This window comes from Triturus cristatus, chromosome 9, assembly GCF_964204655.1.
Source record: "Triturus cristatus chromosome 9, aTriCri1.1, whole genome shotgun sequence".
NCBI lineage: Eukaryota > Metazoa > Chordata > Amphibia > Caudata > Salamandridae > Triturus > Triturus cristatus.
Window position 1 is genome coordinate 902,151,510 of NC_140592.1, and position 23,382 is coordinate 902,174,891.

The 23,382-nt window shown below is 41.0% G+C and overlaps 1 protein-coding gene across 1 annotated transcript in view; it reads left to right on the plus strand.

Annotated features, from left to right (window-relative positions):
* AK7 (adenylate kinase 7) overlaps window positions 1–23,382 on the plus strand; it is a 274,267-nt gene that overhangs the window by 115,691 nt on the left and 135,194 nt on the right. Inside the window, exons 4-5 of the mRNA XM_085628033.1 lie at window positions 8,066–8,160; window positions 14,331–14,441. Of these exons, the coding sequence (XP_085484159.1) occupies window positions 8,066–8,160; window positions 14,331–14,441 (206 nt within the window). The remainder of the gene's footprint in view (window positions 1–8,065; window positions 8,161–14,330; window positions 14,442–23,382) is intronic.

Below are 23,382 nucleotides of genomic sequence, written 5' to 3' on the forward strand. Positions count from 1 at the left end.
TACAGACAGAGGAATCCTCCGGGAATTTAAAATTAACCTCTTGAAAAAAGTTATTAAAATTAGATCCATTAACTGATCTCCAGGCTCGTTTAGAAATCTGAGAGACTGCCTTGTGTTTCCGGGACTTACAGGGAAGGTCAAGTGAAAAAGATATGAGGGAATGGTCGGTCCAGGAAAGAGGCTGGATCTCACATATGTTAGTGGATTCAATGTTGGTGAAAAGTAGGTCCAGTGTGTGGCCAGCTATATGGATAGGGCCCACTACCCACTGTTTGAGATTAAGGATCTTCATTTCATATTCCAATTGGGAAGCTCCCAAGGCATCCATTTTCTCATAATGAATGTTGAAATCACCGACAATTAGATAATCCTTATGTTTTAAATAGAGTGGCAAAAGTTGGTTGAGCAGTTTAGCGCCAAAATTGATTTGTTGTCCAGGGGGATTATATATTACTGCTCCAGCTAAGATAGTGAGACCCTCATAGAGTACTCTAAAAGGTAAGGTCTGATGTTCATCGTGGGCAGCTATTGGTTCCGCAAAACATGCTAAATGCTCCCTAAATATCACAGCGACCCCCCCTCCTCTTTTACCAGGTCTATCTTGCGTAATAATTTTATAATTGAAGGGAAGGGCATTTGCTAGATCCGGGGCATTGGTGTCGGATAACCAGGTTTCGGTAATAAAAACCAGATCTGGAGACTTGGACGTTAATAAATCCCAAATTTCCAGAGCATGTCTAGGTAGGGATCTGGCATTAAAGTATAGACCTTTAAGGTTCACAAGATTTTTAGCATGAGTTATATGATGGCCTAAGGGACATTGATCCATGCTAGACCAACGACAAGCGAGGCAGGAAATAGGTCCATGGGATAATCCTGGGGCCGTTTGAATACAACGCCTGTCCATATTTCCCTTTATTTCAGCATATCTTAGCAACTCGCTACGGCAATAGCGAATGGATGTTAGCTGAGTTCGACTACAGTCAGCAGGGGGTATGGCCCCTGATCCCAGCTGGTCGCGGACGGGCGCAGACAGGCTTACCTTAGGCGCACCTTCGGCGAGCCATTGGCGCGCCAGCTGTGCCCGTCCGCTGCGCCTCGGCCAACACATCGGAAGAAATAGGGGGGGGGAAGCGTGGGCTCCTGGCTCCGCCCTCCGGTTCGCAAGGCTGACCCCTGATTGGTCTGCCGGTCTGCCGAACTCCCCTTTCGCTCTCCACGCAATCGGCACTCAGCCGTGGTGGAACGGAGCCCGGGAATTGGCAGCCCGAGTTGTTAGGGGAAGAGGAGCAGCCTAATTTGCTGTCGTCCTCACAATGTGCACACAACTCCCAGTTTAAAATACGAGCAGAATCGGAATGCGCTCAGTGCAAAACATACAATTTTAAAATAAAGGCAAGGTCAGTGCAAAAGAGCAATGTAAACAGATACAGCGCAACAGCTATGGTAGCGGTTCTGCAAAGGTATGCAGCGCGACTGCTGAAAGCTAAATTTAAATAGGGGAAAGCGCGGGCTCCTGGCTCCGCCCTCCGGTTCGCAAGGCTGACCCCTAATTGGTCTGCCGGTCTGCCGAACTCCCCTTTGGCTCTGCACGCAATCGGCACTCAGCCGTGGTGGAACGGAGCCCGGGGATTGGCAGCCAGAGTTGTTAGGGAAAGAGGAGCAGCCTAATTTGCTGTCGTCCTCACAATGTGCACACAACTCCCAGTTTAAAATACGAGCAGAATCGGAATGCGCTCAGTGCAAAACATACAATTTTTAAATAAAGGCAAGGTCAGTGCAAAAGAGCAATGTAAACAGATACAGCGCAACAGCTAAGGTAGCGGTTCTGCATGCTGTATTATCAGTGAAAACATCAATAAAAATATATATTTTTTAAAAGTACCTAAATGCAAACTATTCCTAAACATCATTAAAATAAAAATATTTTAGTTAAACCAAGACTCTAATAGTACACGGTATTTATACTGAACATTTCATTGATATAACCTATTGCAAAAAGATTTTGCACCACTTTTTCATTTGTCACGGGGTGTTACAATGAAGGCAATAAGTCTCATCATTAATATTTGCACAATTGTATGTAAGATTCATTTGTTACTTACATATACTGCTTGATATAAAAAATTTGTGTTATTTTGCATCATAGAAATCTTTTCCATGAATAATCTTTCATAACGACGTTATTAAAATAATTTACTTTTAATAAGCATGTTAAACTTATTGTATCTAAATTCTTTTATTTCTACAAATCTAAGCTCACTTTTCTGGTGCTGGTACTTCAACTGTTCACTTTTCTGGTGCTGGTACTTCAATGTTTCTCTGTTTCAGTGTCGTTTTTCTAAATGTGTGCAAAATTGCACATCGTCAAAATCGGTTTATGTGTTGTGTAAGAATGATCAGCTTTTACGCTATAGCATTAGTTGAGGGGTGTGGAAGCCCCACTCAGGCATCAACCACAATCCTTGTCAGGGTGAATCACAAAGTCACTAAATTAACCTGTGCTTAATCCCCTGATAGCTTGGCACAAATCTATCAGGCTTAACTTAGAGGCAATGTGTGAAGTATTTATTTAGCACACAAACAGTAATAAAGTGAAAACTGTTACAAAGTGCTCTACATTAGCCCCTTAATAATTATGACATAAGGCGGAATGTTGGGGTACCCTGAACAACTGAGGCCGCAGTTGAAAGGAGGGCTTGACCTGGGAGGCTTTGTTCTACAGCTCTGATACAACTCCCATTTGCCTTGACATGCAGAGTGTTTGTAATCAAAATGTCTCTTGTATTTCTGCTGATCAACATTTACCTTGTTCCAAATCACAGACCTCCCTTCTCTTCTTATAGCCACATGGGATTTAGCTTAGAACCTGCTACTATCCCCTTGAGAAACTGAAATGGGGAAATCCGTTACACTATTAGGTGCAGATCCACCTTAAGTGATACCTTGTTATCCAAAGTAGTCTGAATACTTGCCCTCACTAACCGGTTCATCCTTTCTACTAAACCCTTCACCTGTGGTGCATAGAGAGCAGTATGGAAATGAACAATGGACAGATCACTGAGAAAATTATATATCTCCTTAGAGGTAAACGGGACACCTTTGAGTGTCGCAATAGTTTTGGGAATCCCTTCACACGCAAACCCATCTCTTAAAAATTCCAATACATTTTTTGTAGTATCAGAACCTACCCAACATGTGACCCATTTGGAGGTGTAGTCTTCTAGTACCAAAACAAACCTTTCACTAAGCAATAGCAATTTAAAGGCCCAGTCAGATGTAATCTTAGTTTGCACTGTGCTTCATCCAGCACCTCCACAGGAGACAAGGGGACCATTCTCATAAATTTCACCTCCAACTTTGCTCAACTTATTCTTCATTGTTCAGAACACTTTTTCACCCTCAGACTCAGAACTCAGGCAAACCTTCAACCTCATAGTCAAACACTCGCTTCCGCACCTGGTGCTTCTCAATCTCCAATTTCCACTATTCAAAGCTGATTCTTTCACCCACATCACTGATGATTCAACACATTGAGAGCCACAGTTATCAAGATGTAAACTGGACAAACAGTCTGCAGGCCCATTCTTCGCACCAGGTAGGTATTTCACATGAACATTAAACTCCATAAGGCTCTCAACCCATCTCTTAATCCATGGATTTTCTACATGTCTACATGTAAACATTTGAACCAACGGCCTATGATCCGTCTTCACTACGAATGGTAGGTCTCATGAAAAGAATCTAAAAATGATTTACTGCCCACATGCAAGCTAACGTCTCCTGTTCAATAACGGGAAAACGTTCTTTGACTCCTTTGAGTGACCACGAGGCAAAAGCCCCTACTTTCTCTGCACCATCAACTACCTGAAAGAGAATCGCACCCAGTCACTTCATACTGGCATCAGTGGTGAGGACAGCTTTCCTCTTTACATCAAATTGCCCAAGGTTGGCATTTTGACTATGCTACTTTTGACTTCTGCCAAAGCTTTCGCACAATCTGGGGACCAAACAAAGTTTACTCCTCTTTTAAGAATTAACCTTAAGGGCTGCACCACACATGCAAAATTCGGAATAAACTTCTAGTAGTATTCCACAAGTCCTAAAAATTACCTTACCTGGTCCTTATCACAAGGCGTTGGTGCTGATGAAATGGAATAAGCCAATTCAAACTTGTGGCTGATACCATCACCAGAAATAGCGCGTCCTAAATAGGAAACAGTACCCACCCTAAACCTAAACTTTTCTTTCTTCAGGATGAGTCCACTGTTCCTTAGAGCCGGGTCAAGACCTCCTTCAATGTGATATTATGGCTCACTCTATCTCTCCCATAAACCAAGATTTCATCCTGGAAAATCATGACTGAGCCAACATCCTTGAGTACGTCCTTAATTAACCTCTAGAAACAAGCAGTGGTCGAGGCAAATCTGAAAGCACCCAGAGGTGTATCAAAGGAGGTAAGTGCCTGGAATTTTCTTCAAGCAACATTTGATGATAAGCAGCCGAGAGGTCCAGGGCACTATACACATTGCCCCTCCTAACATAGCCAAGGCATTGTTAATGTTGGGTAATGGTTGGCAATTGACCCGAAAACACAGTTTGAGACCTCTAAAATCTATGCACATCCTCAACTTGGTGTCATTGTCTTTTGAGGCCAAAGCTATGCGAGCCAACAACTGTGAGGCTTCATTTTCCACAATCACATCCATGCACAACAACTTCTCCAGCTCCTCTTGTAACGGTTTCAACATGAGGTAGGGTTCTTTTCTGACTTTGTGCACTACTGGTTTGGCACCAACTTTCAACACAATCTTGTGCTTGAATCCCCTCATCAAACCTAGCTCCTCTCTGAATACTTCTTGGAATTCCTTGACGATTTCTCCATTATCACTGACATGCAACACTAAAAGCACTTGATCTGGAGAGTTGGAATTTAATGTTATGCCACAATCCTGTTGGTGACGCTATCCCAAAAGATTGTCACCTCATATAACTGCACACATTTTACCAATCGTCTTTCTTCCCCTTGAAATTGATAGTCATAACTCTGTAGCCTAGCTTCTGGATTAACACTACTTGTTTCGCCTGCTAAAGGGACACAATTGATTTGGACAAGAAAATGCCAACTTTCTAAAAGTGCTATTTTCAGAATTGTGACTTAGAATCCAACTTTACAATTAAAGAGGACTTTAAATTCATGTAAGTGTAAACAGCATATCCCTATCTGTTCACAATTCAAAGTTAGAACTTATTAATATAATAAGGTATCACAGTTTTAGTCAGTGGGAGAGATAGGCCTTGCAACAGTGGAAAACAACTTTTTGAAAAACTTAAAACGTAAAACTTAAGTACACGTCCTACTTTCTAAATACAGTGCACCCTGCCTATGAACCTTTAGGGTTGTTGACCTTTGGGGTGAATTATAGGTATTAAAAAGGAAGGTGTAGGCCTGCCTTAAGGTTTAATTTGCCAAATCGAAATGTCAGTTTAAAACTGCACTACAGGCTGCAGTGGCAGGCCTGTGACATGTTTAGAAGGCTACTTTAGTAGGTGTCACAATGAGTGCTGCTGCCCACTAGTAGCATTTAATTTACAGGCCCTAGGAACAGGTAGTACCACTTTACCGGGGACATACAAGTATATTAAATGTGCTAATAAGGTGTAATCCAATTTGACCATGTTTGAAGAAGAGAGCACAAGCACTTTAGTTCTGGTTAACAAGGAAAAAGTGCACACAGTCGTAATGCCCTCAAAAATGGACTCCGCAATTGAAGGTAAAATATCCGGGGGTGACCCAGCATAAAAGGCCAGGTCCGACACTGATCATCTATATTGTTACTTGTACCTTATTCACAGACCATTCGCAGACCCTTGCATTGATAAAATGACAGCTACAACAAAATATCGCTTTGAATTACACTGCTTTTCATATAATCTGTAGATTATTAATCAGACACATCTTAAAAATGTACATTTACCCAATAAATCACTCCATTTGCTTGAGCAACTCTTATAAGGAATTGCTTAACACGGTACACCTCAAAACTATAATCATTTAATAAATTTAGATACTCCCAAGGACACCATATTCAAATGTGTGCTATTATATTTTCTGGCACTACAATTTGATGGATAGATACTTGTAAAATATATAAAACTGGTGTTACTTGTCCTGGCATAGAATTTTTGATGACATTTTTCCCGTGATGGATACTTTATCAGGTAGACAATGCTTCTTCTGTGTAGGAACGGATGTGGCCTAACAGCTAGAGCGGTTGACCTTGAAGCTGGGCGAACCGGGTGTGAGTCTCGGCAGGGACGTTCAATAGCCTGTGATTCTGGGCAAATCAGTTAATCTCCCCCTGCCTAACAAAATGAATGTATCCGACTGTAGTATAGTTCGTGCTATATAAAACTCCTCAAAAAATACCTGCTGTCCAGTGTTTTTTTTTCAGGCACATGAAGGATTTGCCTTTCTTGCTTCAGCTAAATAACACTTGCATATCAATATTTCACTAGCTTTCCTTTAGAATTGCTTGCAAAGTTTATGGATTATCAGTTAGACTCGGGCGGAGTTTTGGGGGCTGATATTGAAAGTTTTTACAGGGCTGCATTCCTGGTCCAGCCATTTGAATTGATACATAAATCCAGCAGATTATATGATCTAATAAAACATGCATACTTACAACCCCGGTCTCTTTCATTGGTTTCTTATATGCAAAGATCTAGGCTACATTAACATGGCCGCAGTTCACAATGGCAGGCACGAAGATCAACCATCCTATGTGCAAAAATGTTTACACTGCTCGGTAGATACAACTAAAGCCCTCATTTAGAAGTGGACGTTAAAAACCACAGCAATGACCAGCAGGTTTCATTTTATTGCGGTACTCAGAGCTGATGGTGAATATAGCGAATAATTTATAATAAGTGAATTTCCACATGTGAATTCTGCGTGCTTCTACAGCTTTTCACCTTGAGCTTTTTGCTAGTGTCAATTGAAATACCATTACATTGAAGTGCCACATACCCTCACAGTCAAAATGTGTGGAAATGGGGGAAAATGTGCAGTCTGCCAATTACCATATCTTTTTGCAGTTCTATTGCATTTCTACGGCTGGTCTCTGGATTCATAAACATATTAGTGTTTTAAGTGTGCTTTAGATGCGCAATTAACAGCAGTGACAAAGGAAAATTCACAGAATCAGGAATGGTGCTTTTCTGAATGGATTTGTTCACACCTAAAATTTGGTTAGCAAGGTGGAATTTTTATATGCAAATATACTAACTGGGCAAGTTGTAGGAGTTTTAGGGTGCGGGACCCGTAGTGGACAAGGAGGGTTGTTAGTGTTGACAAACTTTTCACAGATAATTCCGAAGCTGTTGAAAATGTATTCCTGTGACGTGCAGGACTAAACCAATTGCCTGGGCAGGAAAAGGGATGAAGCACCCTCAAAGTAGGCAGGGATGTAGGGTATTAAGTTTATTTTGCGGAAAAAGTGAGAAATGTATGCAAATCAGAGGCACATCAGTGTGAATTTTTGACTTTCCTGAAATTTGTTCATAAGACCCGAACGAAAAGCAAAAAGTAAGCTGAATATTTGCAATTATTACTTTTTCCTTTTCCAAGAAGGATTGTCTGGGTTTAGAAATTTTTACTTAAATTGCTTAAGAATCAGGAGCAATCTTCTCCGGTTTTGTGAAACTTAAAAACGCACTTGCTGCAATGTTTCTTGATTAATACAAATCAGAATTGTTTAGTACTCTTTCTCTGTAAATCCATCGCAGTCACAGAATTGTACATTTAATTGCATTCAGCTTTTATAGTTTTTTTCTAAAATAAAAAAAAATGAAGTTGAATTCCATAGTAAACGACTCTAGGAAGCTATTATTACTGGGACATTATTTCAATGACTTTATGATATAAAAATGATTTTAAATATAATGGATGTTTTTCATATGGAATATGAGTCAAACTGGGAATAAAAACAACGATGTGTTTTTTTAATAATTGTGAAAGGCAGCTCATTCTCAATACTTAATGTTAATGTCTTCCCAAATGTAGCTCTGCACACAAACATAGAAAATTTTGAAAGTCCAAAGATGTTCATATTGCTATCAACAGTAATGACATGGGCGCGAAGTAAACCCTTAGATCCGGTAAGTTTTTATTCACGTGCAGTTCCTTTGTTTATTTTTACTTGCAAAAGTTACATGTACAGCTAATCTGACATTTGTCAACATTTAGGGAGATTCTCCAAATAGATCCTTCACTGAAATGGGTGAATATGTGTATTTGAAAAATATGTGTATTTTCTTTCCATGTCTTTACAAACTATAATTATTTCTTCTTGTGAAAATCTCCATTTAGAGTCTTAGTTCACTTAAATAATCAAATATTTGTGAATAACCTTGCAGATGGCTAGTTGATTGCCATAACATGTGCATAATTAACAAACTAACTGGTTCTCAACTGATAAAATATATGTTGTGCAATTATTTATTGTTAAAAGAATTATTTTTGATCATCAGATGTTCATAATGCAGAAACGTTTTTTGGACACTACATTTCCCTTTTGTTAGTCACTAATAAACGCATACATATTTCTGGCTCTTCCAATGGCTTATTTTAATGGATGATAACCAGGCAAATTGTGTGTTCATTTTTGTCAAAAAAAAAGTTATCATAAAGTTAGCCAGGTTTTGTTGCTTTCTAATGGCCCATGTACAACACGTTGCCAAAATGTGGCAAAGTAGGATAGTTTTTCATTTAAGTGTGGCAAACAAAAATGGTTTTACATATATAAACATTAGATCTGATGCCCTGTGTAAACGAAGAAGGTGCAGCTTACGTTTGCATAGTGTTCATTCTGAATATTTATATGAAATTAAACGATATTGACAAAAAATTGAAAAAATACTTCCCCAAATGTTCATAACTTCCATCATTTGTTGAGAAAAGTAATAAGTATGAATGCACCTACCGTATTATGCATTGGTTTTGTTAGAATAGAAAGAAATACCTCATTGGGAACCGCATGAAGTGCGCAGGAGGCATCCAACTGAACAAACAGTCAGTCACCTCCTCTTCAGCTGTGATGCTTACATAATTTGTTGAATGGATGGTGACCATCTCTGAGGCTACAGATGGAGGAAGCACATATTTAGGATCTCTGTAAGTTCATGTGATGAAGAGGTTGATTAAGCTGTATGCAGCTGGATGTCACCAAGGTAGAGCAGTGTATTGTTTGAGGGATTATTGTGGGGTTCTGTGAAATCAAAAAGATATTTCTTGGAATTGACTAGAATCTGCCCAGTTAGAAAAAGCCTTACTGAATAGATGTATTTTCAGTAGCAGTGATGTGAGATAGAATAAGACTATGGACGGTAGTGATGCTCTCCAAATCGAGATCAGGCATTGAATTGAATTGAATTGGGATTGTATTTATAAAGCGCAACTATCACTCCGTGAGGAGTATCTTGGCGCTGACGCCGTACAGTGGTAAGAAGGAATCTAATGTAGGCTTGCTAAGGGTGATTAGATCAGAGCAAGACAACACTCATCCGAAATGCCGTGGATCCAGGTTTTAAGGTCTTTCCTGAAAGATAGTTCAGTGTTGCAGAGTTTAATGTGGGCTGGCAGCTTATTCCATGCTCTGGCCCCCAAAAAGGCTAGGGTTCTTTCACCCTTTAGTTTGTATCTGAAGTTGGGCAGTTGAAGAAGATTTGCCGAAGAGGATCTGAGTGACCTAGCAGTGGTATATGGCAGAAAGCGTGCAGACAAAAACTTGGGACCGACCCTCATCTTTGCCCTAAATGTGACCAGAAGAATCTTAAAGAGGATTCTTTTAGGTACCGGGAGCCAATGGAGTTTATTCAAGGCAGCCGAAGCTGAGGACTTTCTGGGAAGTTTAAGTACCAGACGAGCTGTGGCATGTTGAACTACCTGGAGCTTCTTTAAGACTGACTTATTGACTCCAGCCAGTAGCCCATTACAGTAGTCAATACGAGAGAGTATCAGGGCCACTGCCACAGACTTTCTTGCAGATAGAGGAAGAGACCTGAAGAATTTTTTTAGAGTTTTGATTAAGCCAAAACACATTCCTGCAATCGCCTTAGTATGGGGTAGAAAAGAAAGGGAGTTGTCAAATTGGACTCCTAGGTTCCTGACAACCTTCACAACCTCAGGAGGTGGGGCTGCGCCATTGGGCCACCACTTAGACGGATTGAAGGAAGTATCCGTCCCTATAGGGAGAATCTCTGTTTTGTCAGTGTTACACTTCAAATGATTAGTCGACAACCATTGAAGAACCTCAGTCAGACAAAGTTTGAAGTTAATTTCAGCCTGCGTAGAGTCGTTCTCCAAAGAAATAATCAATTGGGTGTCATCTGCGTACGACAGCACCTCAATCCCGAAGGAATTAATCAGGGTGACGAGGGGGGCCATATAAGCATTGAAGAGTAATGGACTTAGGGAAAATCCCTGAGGGACTCCTGCAGTAATAGGTCGTTCAGAAGAGAGGAAAGGGCCCAGAGAGACAGCCTGCCTCCGTGAGGTCAGGAAGGATTTAATCCACCTCAACACCATACCTGAGATGCCGCTGCATTCGAGACGCCTCAGTAGAATGTCATGGGAGATCGTATCGAATGCAGCTGATAAATCCATCAGAATCAGGACCCCCTTCCTGCCTCTATCTGCAATCATTTTCAAGGAGTCGGACACTGCAATGAGGGCTGACTCAGTGGAGTGTTTGGGCCTAAATCCAGCTTGGCTTGGATGAAGAACATTTTGCTCTTCAAAAAATTTTGTAAGCTCCTTTAAGACAAAGGTTTCCGTAATTTTGCCCAGAATTGGAAGGAGCGAGATGGGACGAAGATTGGAGAGCACTGCCGAGTCAATGTGTTGGTTTTTTTATAGTGGTTTGACCAGTGCCATCTTCCAGTCAGCTGGGACAATACCAGTACTAAGCAATGAATTAACAATCTGGTTGATCATGGGATTTACTACCTCTGACAATTTGTGAAGGACTGATGGACGGCAGGCATCAGATGGAGACCCTGATTTGCATTTTTCCATGGCCAAAAGAGTCATATCCAGCGAGACAGGTTGAAATGTGGCGATGGAGGCTAGACTATTCGTCAGAGGAGGGTCAGGGATGAGGTTGGGGCAAGGAAAATCTTTTTGGATTTTAAGGATTTTTTCCTCGAAGAACAGGGAGAGCTGATCACATAGCGACTGAGAAGTAGGCAGCTCCCTTTGTTCCGCCATCGGTGTGGTAAAGGACTTCACAATTTGAAAAATCAGTTTCTGGCTGTATTGTTTTTTTTGTAAAAAAGACCTTTTTAGCCAGTTGGACCTGGGAAAATTACGCTTTTCTACCTTCCCTAAACATTTTTTCTTGCTTCTCCATATACCCCTTTCTCCACTGTCGCTCCAGTTGTCTGCAATGCAATCGTGCTTGAGCCAACTGGGGCGTAAACCAGGGAGTATTTAGATTTTTAGGTTTTAGTGGCTTACTCTTTATGTCCGAGGGCGTGAGAGCCCTGCCGATGTTTGTAAGCCAGGACTGAAAAAGGCAAGAATCTATCTCAGTTTTGCCGAGTAGGAGTAAGATTTTTGGCCACCATCAATAGATTGGGATTTTTAACAATCTGTGCCCATAAAGGCCCCTGCCGTGGTTCATTAAAAAGTTTTACTATCTGTGTCTTCGGAGGCATTGTGATTTTAAGAGAAATGAAGGAGTGATCAGACCAGATTAAGGGAGAGGGGGTGTCTACAGTAAGCCAAGATAAATTTGAACAGACCCCATCAAGAGTATGACCTGCCCGATGGGTAGGGCCAATCACTATTTGCTGTAATGAAAATAACTCTAAAATTTGAAAAAAATGATCTACTCCAGATTCAGAGTTATCCTCTAAATGAAGATTAAAGTCACCTAAGAGCGTAAAATTTGCATATTTAAGCGTAAGGTGACTTAAAGAGTCATTAAGTGAATTGATAAATGTAGTGTTTTGACCGGGAGGCCGGTAAATAAGGGCACCTGAAAAGCATGAGGTGGCATTCAGAGAGAGGCAGAAACCAAGACTTTCAGCTTCTACCATCGCATCCAATTCAAAAAAGGAGCAGATAAGTGAGTCACGTAAAATGATGGCCAACCCGCCACCCCTACCAACAGATCGGTCCTTCCTGTGTATGAGAAAGCCTGGTGGAACTGCGTCCGCAATATCCGGTCTACTCCAGTCCTTAAGCCAGGTCTCTGTCACAAATAGGATGTCTAATTGGGAGTCTAATATGAGGTCTCTGATGTCTTGACTGTGTTTGCCCACGGATCGTGCATTGATGAGACCTCCCCTAAGTAGACCCCCGTGCTTAACATTGCCAGACCTGAAAGGTATGTTTTGATTAGAAATTCCGGTTATAGGAACGAACGGGAGGACTGACTGGCACCTACAACAAGAGCAAGCTCCATGAGTGATGTCAGGGGGTATAAGATGTTGGCAAGGAGAATTCGAATTTAGGCTCTTTAAGACCTTTGCCTGATAAGTTCTCCTGCTAAATAAGACAGAGCGTCCCGTCTTTGTCTCATCCTTGGCGCGGACGGGCGCATAACCCATCCATACCTTTCTAAAGAGCTTCCATATTAATAGGAGGGAATGTTTACTCAGTTAAGAACCTCTTAAGAGTATGTTGATTCACTCAGACAATGTAAGCTGTAATTGTATCTATGCATTGAATTGGGAAGAGCATGGTGCTCTGGGAAACACACAGTTAAGAGCTATAAACAGTCCGACTTAAAGAAGGTAGTCCCACATTTAGGCTGTGAATGTCCAAAAAGGGTTGGCACCATTAGGTGGTAAAGCCACTAATGCCAAAAAAGTGACATAGTCAACAGTGCCTAATCTACAGATAGGTAAAAAATAATCTGGCTGCTGACACGTCTGCTGTTCATCACCATCTGCCAATTATCAATTACGAAAATCAAGAGGGATTCAGTCCTATGGTGGAACAGAATCAAAGTTGAATAAGCGTATTGCCCTCCCCTCCACCAAAAACTGAAGATAGTTTGTGAGTGTTACCTTCAATAGATTGAGATGAAGTGTCAAGGAGGGAATAGGGGACACCCCTGAGATTGTGTTCCAGTTTTAAGCTATATGTCATTAATGTTTTTTTAATGAAACTGTGGGTATTCTGTTTTTCTTCAGGGACATAGTTATCACAGGTGTTGTAACCTTGTATTTGAACTGATAGGGTTCCTCATTGATAGAAGCCACATAAAATATCTGTTCTTTTGCACCCCATGATGAGGGAATACACTATTTTATGAAGTTGTGTGTATCCAGCAGGTCTCCTTGCTGGTGTCTGCTCTCAAGAGTGGTTTTCAGTGGAAGGGGATCATCGTTGGAGTCAAGGTAGCTGGTGCAGTATTCAGGTTGATAATATAGGACGGTTATTTGCACCTTAGAGTTATTCTCTGTCCTAGGAAACTTTGGCTATCATGGTGGTAAATTCAAGCATTAGTAGAAAAACATTCTTAACCATCTTGGTTTTCCAATGACCTGCCTCCTCTTAAGTGTATCCTCAACTGAAGTACATAATTCAGGGCAGTCTTTTTAATTCGTAGCCGTTACAAATCCCCCATTTTGCTGCTTTCCATCTTTTTCCTCTCGTGTTTTCCACAATCTAGTTACTGCCATGAGTACTCCTGGCTTGCTTGTCTGGTTTAAACTGTGCATTAGTCATGGTGCAAAAGGTTAAGCTTTTGTTTAGTTTTGGCTTTCAGCCATGTTACAGCTTAAGATGCAATTCAACTTTGTTAATGCTATCCAATACAGTTGCGCTTGTAAAGTGTTTTAGCAGTGTAGTTTGCAGGGACCCCCTCAAGTTTGATTGCGCTAGTGGTGCCCCTCACAGGAGCGTGGGAGTTATCCCCTCTCCACTTATGCATTACGGACCATCTGGCATCAGCGACCTTCTTCTTCACACTGAGGAATCAGTTATTTCCTATTACTGTTTTTTTTTCTTTCCTTTTTCGGTTTCTTTTTCTTTTCTGTTGTGTGGATTAATTTGTTACAACCTGAAATGGTATACATAGGCTGTAACCGAATGGCCAATACCGTCTCATCTTTGTTTTCGACATTACCATGCTTGTATGCCTATGTCAAGTCTATTCTCTTATGAAAATAAATAAAATCAGTTTTGAAAAAAAAGATACTTATGCATTTTAGTATGGCGTGGAAAAGAACAAACTGAAAAGGATTTGCAGTTTTTGTCATCAAACTATGTCTATTTGTAGAAACAAATTCAGTCTCTGTCTTCTTCTGGTTTACAGGATGATTCAGAGATTCCATTCACGGAAGACGATTATCGGCGCAGGAAAGCTCACCCTAATTTCAAAGACCATCTGGCAGTGGAAAAAATTGTTATCAAACTTGGAAAAACTGTACGTATCAACAGCACAGGAAATATTTAAAACATGATAACGTTTCACATGTAATAATGGGTGAAATTATGGAGATAGTTTGTGTACCTTCTGTAGAATGAAAATAAATACGTTTATGCAAACTAGCCATACCTAACTTGAGACTGACTTTGTACAATATATGTATTCCTTGGAATGGCGGCATCGATTTAAACATTTTGGAATGGAAAACTGGAAAGGGAGCACGGCAAAAATAACACTTTTAAACTGGAAATTATGTTCTGGTACATAATGTTATTCTAGCAATTTGTAATACAGCGCACTAACACTCGAAAGGGATTGTTTTTTAACTTCGTCAAACAAAATTACATTGATTAAAATATTTATTAAAACATGCATTGACAGATATTAAACCTTGGGAATTCCAGTGCTATTGTCATCATTGTGCTGTTATGTATGATGGTACATAAATTGTTCATGGGTGACTTTAATTGATTCCATGGGAACGCCAGTGTTGTGTACTACAAAGATCCATAGTTGGCTGTGATTGTTCGTCAGACTGCCTGATTTTGAGTGGCTAACACATTCTGATTCTAGCTCAAACTCATGTTTGCACAAAATTTGTGATCATGAGTTTTGCAGGATGTACTGCACAAGCAGGTGTTTGCCCACAAGGTTTTCAAACCATGCAGGATAACACCACACATTCCAAGAGTGTGCATCTCTGAGGAGGATAAACAGTGTTTTACCACAGCCATCAAATTTACAAGGTTAGAAACTCCGAATGGGGTGGCAATTGCGCACCCTGTAAATGCCACACGCATTGGTGTTAATTACTTACTTTGTGTGCAAGTATTACTCGGTATTAACGCAGGACTCAAAATGATTCGGTTCACGGTCGAGCCAAAGGCAGAAATTAAAAAATGTTGTAGGGCTTTGTCATATAAAAATTCAAAAATGTTGTATCATGTTGTCATAGTTGCTTTGTGTAATATCAAATAAACCTCTGAAATTAGAATACAAGCAGCTAGAAGATCACTGCTCCCACCTTTGAATAAGAATCCAGCTGCTGCATTATATTTTCCATCTATACACCACCACAATATTACTTTTAGCTTACACTTGTGATCCAAAGAGATGTTGAATGGGTGTTGATGTGTATTCAGTATAATTTTGAGCAAAGCAATTTCTTATTAGTATGATATATATATATATATATATATATATATATCTCCATCAAACAAAGTTACCAATGTGGGGGCGCCCGCCCGGAAGGTTTCCTTCTGGACATGAAGACTCCGAATCGATCCACTTGAATAGTGAAATAATTGTATGACTTTTGAAATTACAGCTTACCCACTGGGGTTTAATGACGAATTAGGAACTGCAAGTACCATGACTCATGGGGGCAGGTTGCCCCTGGTTGACACACCGACTGAGGCGGAGTGTTTGAATAAAGAGCAGATGTCCTATTACAGTCTGCTGCTGCATTTCATTTGAACGGCTTTTGATAAAGGACTACCCGTCTGAAACGCGTCAAGCCAGTAATTTGTGATTGAGGTGTGCTGAGAGCTGGCGCTGTTGAGTCTTCATGTCCAGAAGGAAACCTTCCGGGCGGGCGCCCCCACATTGGTAACTTTGTTTGTTGGATATGTATATATATATATAATATATATATATATATATATATATATATATATATATATATATATATATAAAAATATATATTCTTGATACGAGAAGCTCCTCCCGGGAGATCTGCCCATTGTTTGGTGGCGCGCTGAGCCGGTAAAGCTCAAACCGGCGAAAGTATTTCCACAGATCAGCAAATTACTGCGCGCTCTCAGATAATGTTGGAAAGCAGTATTTTTTATTTCCTCAGAATGTTACGCGTTTTGAAAGTCAAACTTCCTTGATCACATACTGAGCGTTGTGACAAGGTGCAATACATACATTTGGTACTTCACACAGAAAGGGGACTCAAAGTTAGGGTCACCATACACTGCACCACAACTGTAGCGGCCATATTGGAACATCATATATATACATTACTGCATTGTTAATTTCACATATGCCTGCTTGTATATGGAGCTTGCCTAAACAATACATTATTTTGTTCACATAGGTATATTTACATTTTCAAGTTGTAAGGAAAAGAAAAGGAAAAATAAAAATAAATCAGACTAATGGTTTCTTAATGTTTCACCGATCGTAAATAAAGTTAATGCTATCCAATACAGTATTGGCGATATTCTACACGACCATTACCCAGCCTGAACATGTCTATGCTTCGACAGCAGACCGCGATAATGAAGGTGCCGAGTGTCAAAGTCAAATTCTGCTATAGTGGTTAAAGTTACCCTCCGGCTTCAATAATCCATGCTGCGGCTCGTGCTCTCTTTGTATAAAGTTCCGGCACACCTTTTTGCACATAGGACTGACTATAGGATAGGCTGTAATGCCATTATCAGACATACATAGTGAACCAAACAATACTCCCGCCAAGTGGCTAAGGTCGTTCTATGCCCTAAAGGTCAGACTCCCCTAAGGGTGTATCCTCATTGTAAGGAAGTGGGGTCTCCAATATACTGGGTTAAAAAATTAGGGAGGGAAGTGCTCTTTATATACAGGGTGGTGAAACATTTTATGTGACCCAGACACAGAATTACACATGCCTGGTCACCAAGCTCAATTATCCATGGCCTTAGTCGTATATTGTGCAGTAACTCAATACTTGCGCCAAGTGGCATAAAACCAACTCCTCCTAATGGTCACAAGTACCACATAAAATAATGAACAAAATTGTGTAAAAGTGAAATAGAAGTGAAAAGTTCTTATCTATCCACCCAATGGTGCACTCCCTGAAGAGGGGAAGAAAAGGGTAGGTGGCCCGTGATGTGCCCGTGAAAAGTCGATGGGTCCCTTCCTTTCCTCCTGTGAAAAAAGAACAAGAACATTTTTGATTAATATAGAGTATGCATATACATTATATAATACATATGTACACACATAAACTAGAACTTGGCACATCATGGAGAAAAATACAAGCAAGAAAATCGAATTCTGTACATCAAATTACTCTTCAATTAAATGTGTTGCTAATTCTTCATCTTGATTGTGTCCCTTTGGGTACTTGGTCTCGAGATCAAGGATCCACTTTGATTCTCGTTTTCTAAGATTTAGTTCTCTATTGCCTCCTCTCGGACCCATCTGTACTTGTTCTATGGCAAAGTAGAGTAGTAGTGAGCTATTGGACAAATGGTAGTCAGCAAAGTACCGCACTACCAGGTAGTGGGGTTTTTGTTGTTAATTGCTCTGAGATGTTCAAGAACCCTCTTTTTGGCCATAAGGATTGTACTCCCTACATATCTTTTTATGCATGGACATTCCAAAATATAGATGAGATACGTTGTACTACAGGTGAGAAACTGAGTTATAGTTTTGCTTCTATTGTGGTTTGGTGTACTGAACTCCTGTACCATATAACTGGTACGGCATGCTTTGCAGTGGCCACAGGGATAAAATCCCTTAAGATTGTGTTTGTCACAGTCGGCGGGCTCTGTGATGTCACCATGCATCAGTATGTCTTTCAGACTCCGACCTTTAAGGTACGTAATTTTAGGTCTATCACCAATAGTGGGGCCTATTATGGTGTCACTTTTTAGAATGTTCCAGTTGTCGTTAAGAATTTTGTGTACCTTCTGTGAGTCTCTATTGTAAGTGAGAATCACTCTAGTCTCAGGGATGTTTTTAGGATATTCATCTTCTTTTGGTTTCAGGGTACTCTCTCTAGTGATATTTGTCATTTTAGATACTGCCCTGTTGAGTATCCAATCCGGATACCCTTGTGCCTTAAATCTGGAAAGCATGACTTTCTCCTCCAAATGGTACGTCTCATTGTTGCTACAGTTTCTTCTCAATCTCAGTAGCTCCCCATATGGAATACTCCATTTAAGGGTATCTGGGTGGCCACTGAGAGCGTGGAGAAGACTGTTGCCTGCCGTGTCTTTTCTGAACAGTCTTGTTTGTAAGGTGCCTTCTGTTGCTTTGACCTTGACATCTAGGAATTCTATTTCTTCCTTACTCATAGTGTGGGTGAGTACAATGATATCCATATTTTCATTCAGTATAGTTATGAAGTTTCTAGCTTCTTGTTCATTCCCCTTCCATATTACGAAAATGTTGTCTATGTAACGTAACCATATGACGACCTTTTCGAAATCTGAAGCATATTTAGCATCTTTTCTTATCTCTTCCTCCCACAAGCCTAGCAACAGGTTCGCAAAGCTAGGGGCAAAGCATGTGCCCATAGCTGTTCCCAGGACTTGTTTGTACAGATCACCATTAAACATAAAAATGTTGTTTTGGAGGCACATGTACATCATATATAGCATACATATACACACCACTATATATAGCATAGTGGTGTGTGCAAGATACATTATATGTTTCTCACTCAAGTAATGCCTACATGCATGGATCCCTTGGATGTGATCTATAATGGTGTACAAAGAACATACATCTAAAGTGATGAACATATATCCTTCTTCCCATGCAATGCTCTCTATTTTGTGCAGAAAATATTTAGTGCCTTTTACATGGGCGGGAAGTGTTGACACATAGTCCTGTAAAAAGTGGTCCACATATTTTGAGAGGTTCTCAAAAAAACTCCCTATAGATGATACAATAGGCCTACCGTGGGGGCCAAAGGGTTCTTATGTATCTTAGGGAGAAAGTATATTATCAGGAGTTTCGGGAAGTCTTGTTTGAGAAACAGATACTTTTCCCAAGAGATAATGCCTTGTTGTTGCCACTCGGATAGTTTACCCCAACTTGAAGTGATACTGTCTTTGTAGGTTTTGGTGTTGCATCTGCAATAAAATCTGCCGTTCTTCAATTGTCTATGTGCCTCAGCGATATATATTTCCTTACTTTGGAGCACAATATTGCCCCCTTTGTCTGCTGGACGCATTATTATTTCCTTATCGTTAGCCAAAGATGCAATTATGTTTTTCTGCTTGACTGTTAGATTAAAAGTTTTAGAGCGTCTTTGGCTTTTTTTATGTTTACACTGCAGCAGAGCTTTGGTTACCACATCATGAAACGTGTCTATATTATCGTGTGGGAAATTCGGATAGAAGGTTAACCTGGGCTTAAATGGGGTAGAGGCTGCTCTGTCAGTAATAATGTCCGCAATCGAAGTTGTCCCAATTACATTCCCACTAGATGCGGTCTCGGTGTTAGATTCAAGTTTCTGCATGGTTATAAGGATATTGGCATCCCCACTGTCAAATTAGGAAGAATGATGGTATTGTTGGCGGTACCGTCCTTCCCTCATTCTACTGCCTTTCAAGCTATGCCACTTTGTCAGTTTGAGCTTTCTGACGAACTTGAACATGTCGATACGAGTGTCTGAGTAATTAAACATTTCGGTGGGGCAGAAGGTGAGGCCTAAGCAAAGAGTTTTCTTTTCCATGAAAGATAGCGGGCGATGGGTTAGGTTAATGATGGTTTTATTTACCATAGTGCTGTCCATCATTGTTGTTGCTTCTCCTTGTAACCACCGCACAAACGCCCTGCACCACCGCCATTACACGTTTCAGCCTCGCAGAGGCCTTGATCACATGGTACGCTAATGGAGAGTTTTTCGACCTTTTTAAAGTGCTAGTCCTCCAAACATGTGAAAAGACACTCTCACAAGAATTCATAGACATGGAAAACACATTATCCTTGAAGTGAAATATATCTCAATGCAAGTGCAAATCATAACGCAATACAGTACAATGATAAGTATCACAGTGTAAATAGCGCTAAACCCAATAAATATAAAAAAAGTATTTATAAGTACAAAGTATAGCATTAGTAAAATCTAATAAAAATGCTAAAATCCAAAGCTAAAACATTACAGCAATAAAACCAGTAAAACTGATCAAATGGAATTAGCAGCATAATTGCATATCCAATTCTAACTTTCAGAATATACGGTTATGGTTAATGCATAAGTAGCTCTGTCATCTGCAACTCAAAACAGGCCTAAATGCCGATTGATACTGCTAGCAACCTGGAGTATTGATGACCAAGTTATTGCAATGCAAAAGATATATATCATAAAGATATATTCAGAATGTCAGCCCTAGTGGGCCAAATGATTTTCTTGTGGGAGAGAAAGTGCGTTGTGTTATGTGCAAAGTGTGCTTTAATTTACATTGATCCGAATCACAGCCGTGAATGGATAAGTAAGAGTAAAAACACATAGTCTTAAAATCATCAGTTCTATTAGGTAATATGTCAGGAGGCGGCAGTACGACTGAACTACATACAATGCGAGTGGTAGGTAATATTTTTAGACGAGTAAAAAAATCCTCACTTGCATTCAACCCTTGGGGTGCCTTGCTGTCCAACTCTAAGATATATCTTGTTTCCATTCATCTCAATAGTTGATCATGGTTGCCACCCCTTCTCAATGGCAGAACCGTGTCAATAACAAAGTATTTGAGGTGAGACAAATTATTCTCATGACACTCCTTAAAGTGTCTTGCCACCGGATAAGCGGCATCACTGTTAGTGATAGCTCTGATGTGCTGGAGCACTCGTTTGTTTACCTGCAATTTCGTGCTCCCAACGTAACGCAGGCCACATGAGCACTCCAGCACATATACCGCATATTCGGTCTTGCAGTTGAGAGCTTTGGTGATTTTAACTGGTTTAGGCTGAAATGGCGTTTGGTATAGGCATGTATTAATACCATACTTGCAGGCCTTACAGGATGCACATTTGATGAACCCCGTCCTGCTATTGAGCCATGTTTTAGTTGGTCTAGTCTCAGGGCTGCTCTTAACTAGAGAGTTACTCATAGAGCGTGCTTTCCTGAACGAAATACTAGGGGACTTAGTCAATCCTTTTCCTAAAACTGGATCATTGCACACTCAGGCCAGCTTTTGTTGATGATCCTACGTAGTGTTTTGTGCTGTATATTGTACGTCAGTATCAGTCGTGTAGGCTGATCTTGACTGTTACTTGCAGTAACTTTATTCCTTAGTGCGTCGGACCTCTGTATTTTGTTAGCTTTGGTCAATGCTTTGTCCAAAACATCTTCAGAGTATCCCCTGTCCAGGAATCTCTCTCTTCACTCATGTTGTGCTTGTGTGCATTCCCTGTCTGAGCTACATATTCTTCGAATCCACAGCATTTCCCCAAAGGGGATGCTATTAATTAAATGTGGTGGATGATGGCTCTGTGCATGCAGGACTGTATTGCCAGATGTGGGTTTCCTATGGAGTCTTGTTTCTAGTTTATTATCTTTTACAAAGACCTCCACATCCAAGTAAACTATGCTGCTCTTACTCATTTGGGCAGTGAATTTAAGATTCAAATTATTGATATTCAATTTTTCAATAAAATCCTGTGCCGCTTGTTCAGTACCTTTTCAGATTAAAAACAGATCGTCGATATACCTATACCAACATACGACCTGGGAATTCAAAGTTTCGCCATGATTTGCCATGAGGACCTGCTCCTCCCAGAGTCCCATGTGTAGACAGGCATAGCTCGGAGAGAAGCAAGCCCCCATGGCAACTCCCCTGACCTGTTGAAAAACCTGGTTTTGGAACAGGAAAAATTGTTCTCCAAACAGGTAGAGATCATAGTCAAAATCATTCTATTGTGCAAATGTCTGTTCATGGGTCGTGTGTTCAAAAAATATTCTACGGCTTTCAAGCCATCCTTATGATGAATGCTTGTATATAGTGACGCTACATCTAAGGAGATAAGCACACAACCTGGTTCTCATTTCACTTGATTAACCTTATTTAAGAAATCCCCAGTATCCTGTATGTACGAGGGCAATTTCTATACATGATCGTGTAAGAAGAAATCCTAACATCGGCTCCTGAACCCTCGCCCCCCTCCTTGCCAACACCCCCAGCCCTCATTGACCTAGAAGCTTTGCACTCTAGAGCATCCACCCTAACTCAGAGCATCCACTGCTCCATTCTGGACCTTATGAACCTCTTGCACCTCGCTGAACTCTCCCTCGCGAACCTCAAACCTCATCCACCCCCCCCCACAGTCAAAGGCGCCCCCCATGCTCCCTCTCCCGCTTCCCTTAAGACACCTTCACCCGCGCAAGCAACCCTGCCGCATCTCTGAAGCGGAATCCCGAGCTCTGGCACTCTCCTACAATTCCCCACCCACCTCCCCTACCCCAGCTGACCTCACTGAAGATGAAATCCTTGCTATCCTCCAAGATTACAATACTGCCCTTGCCAACCCCTGCCCTCCTGTCACAGGTCATGCACACCCCATCAGCACGGTCACCATCAACCCCAACAGGCCAACCACACGACGTAACAGAAATGTGGTTAAAAGCAATCTTGCGACAATTCTTCCATCCTCCCAGACACTTGACACTCCCCCAGACCCCCCACTATCAGGTCTCCTAATCAACTGTCGTTCAGCAGTTAAACATGCAGCCGATTTCGCTGACCTCATCCTGCACAAAAACCTGGACTTAGCTATTCTTACTGAAACCTGGCTAAATGAATACTCCTCCCCTTGTCTGGACCTATTAGTCCCTCCTAATTACAACATTGCTAGGCTAGACAGGCAGACGAACAGAAAAGGCGGAGGCCTCGCCTGCATCTACAGATCCTCCCTCCTGGTCAAGGAACTCGGAACGCTCACTACCGACTCCTGCGAGTATCTCTCACTCTCCCTCACCAACAACGCCCTTCTCCTTTGTAACTTGCACATTTTTTACCACCCCCCTGGCTCTAATGACTCTTTCACCGATCACCTACTGGAAGTCATCACCTCAAAAATTTCCTCTAATTCCAAAGAGATCTTCCTCGGTGATTTCAATCTCCACTGGAATGACCCCAATGACCCTCACGTCAATACCATCAAAGACCTCCTAAATGACCAAGCCCTGACTCAATCCTGCTCCCTACCAACTCACTCAAAA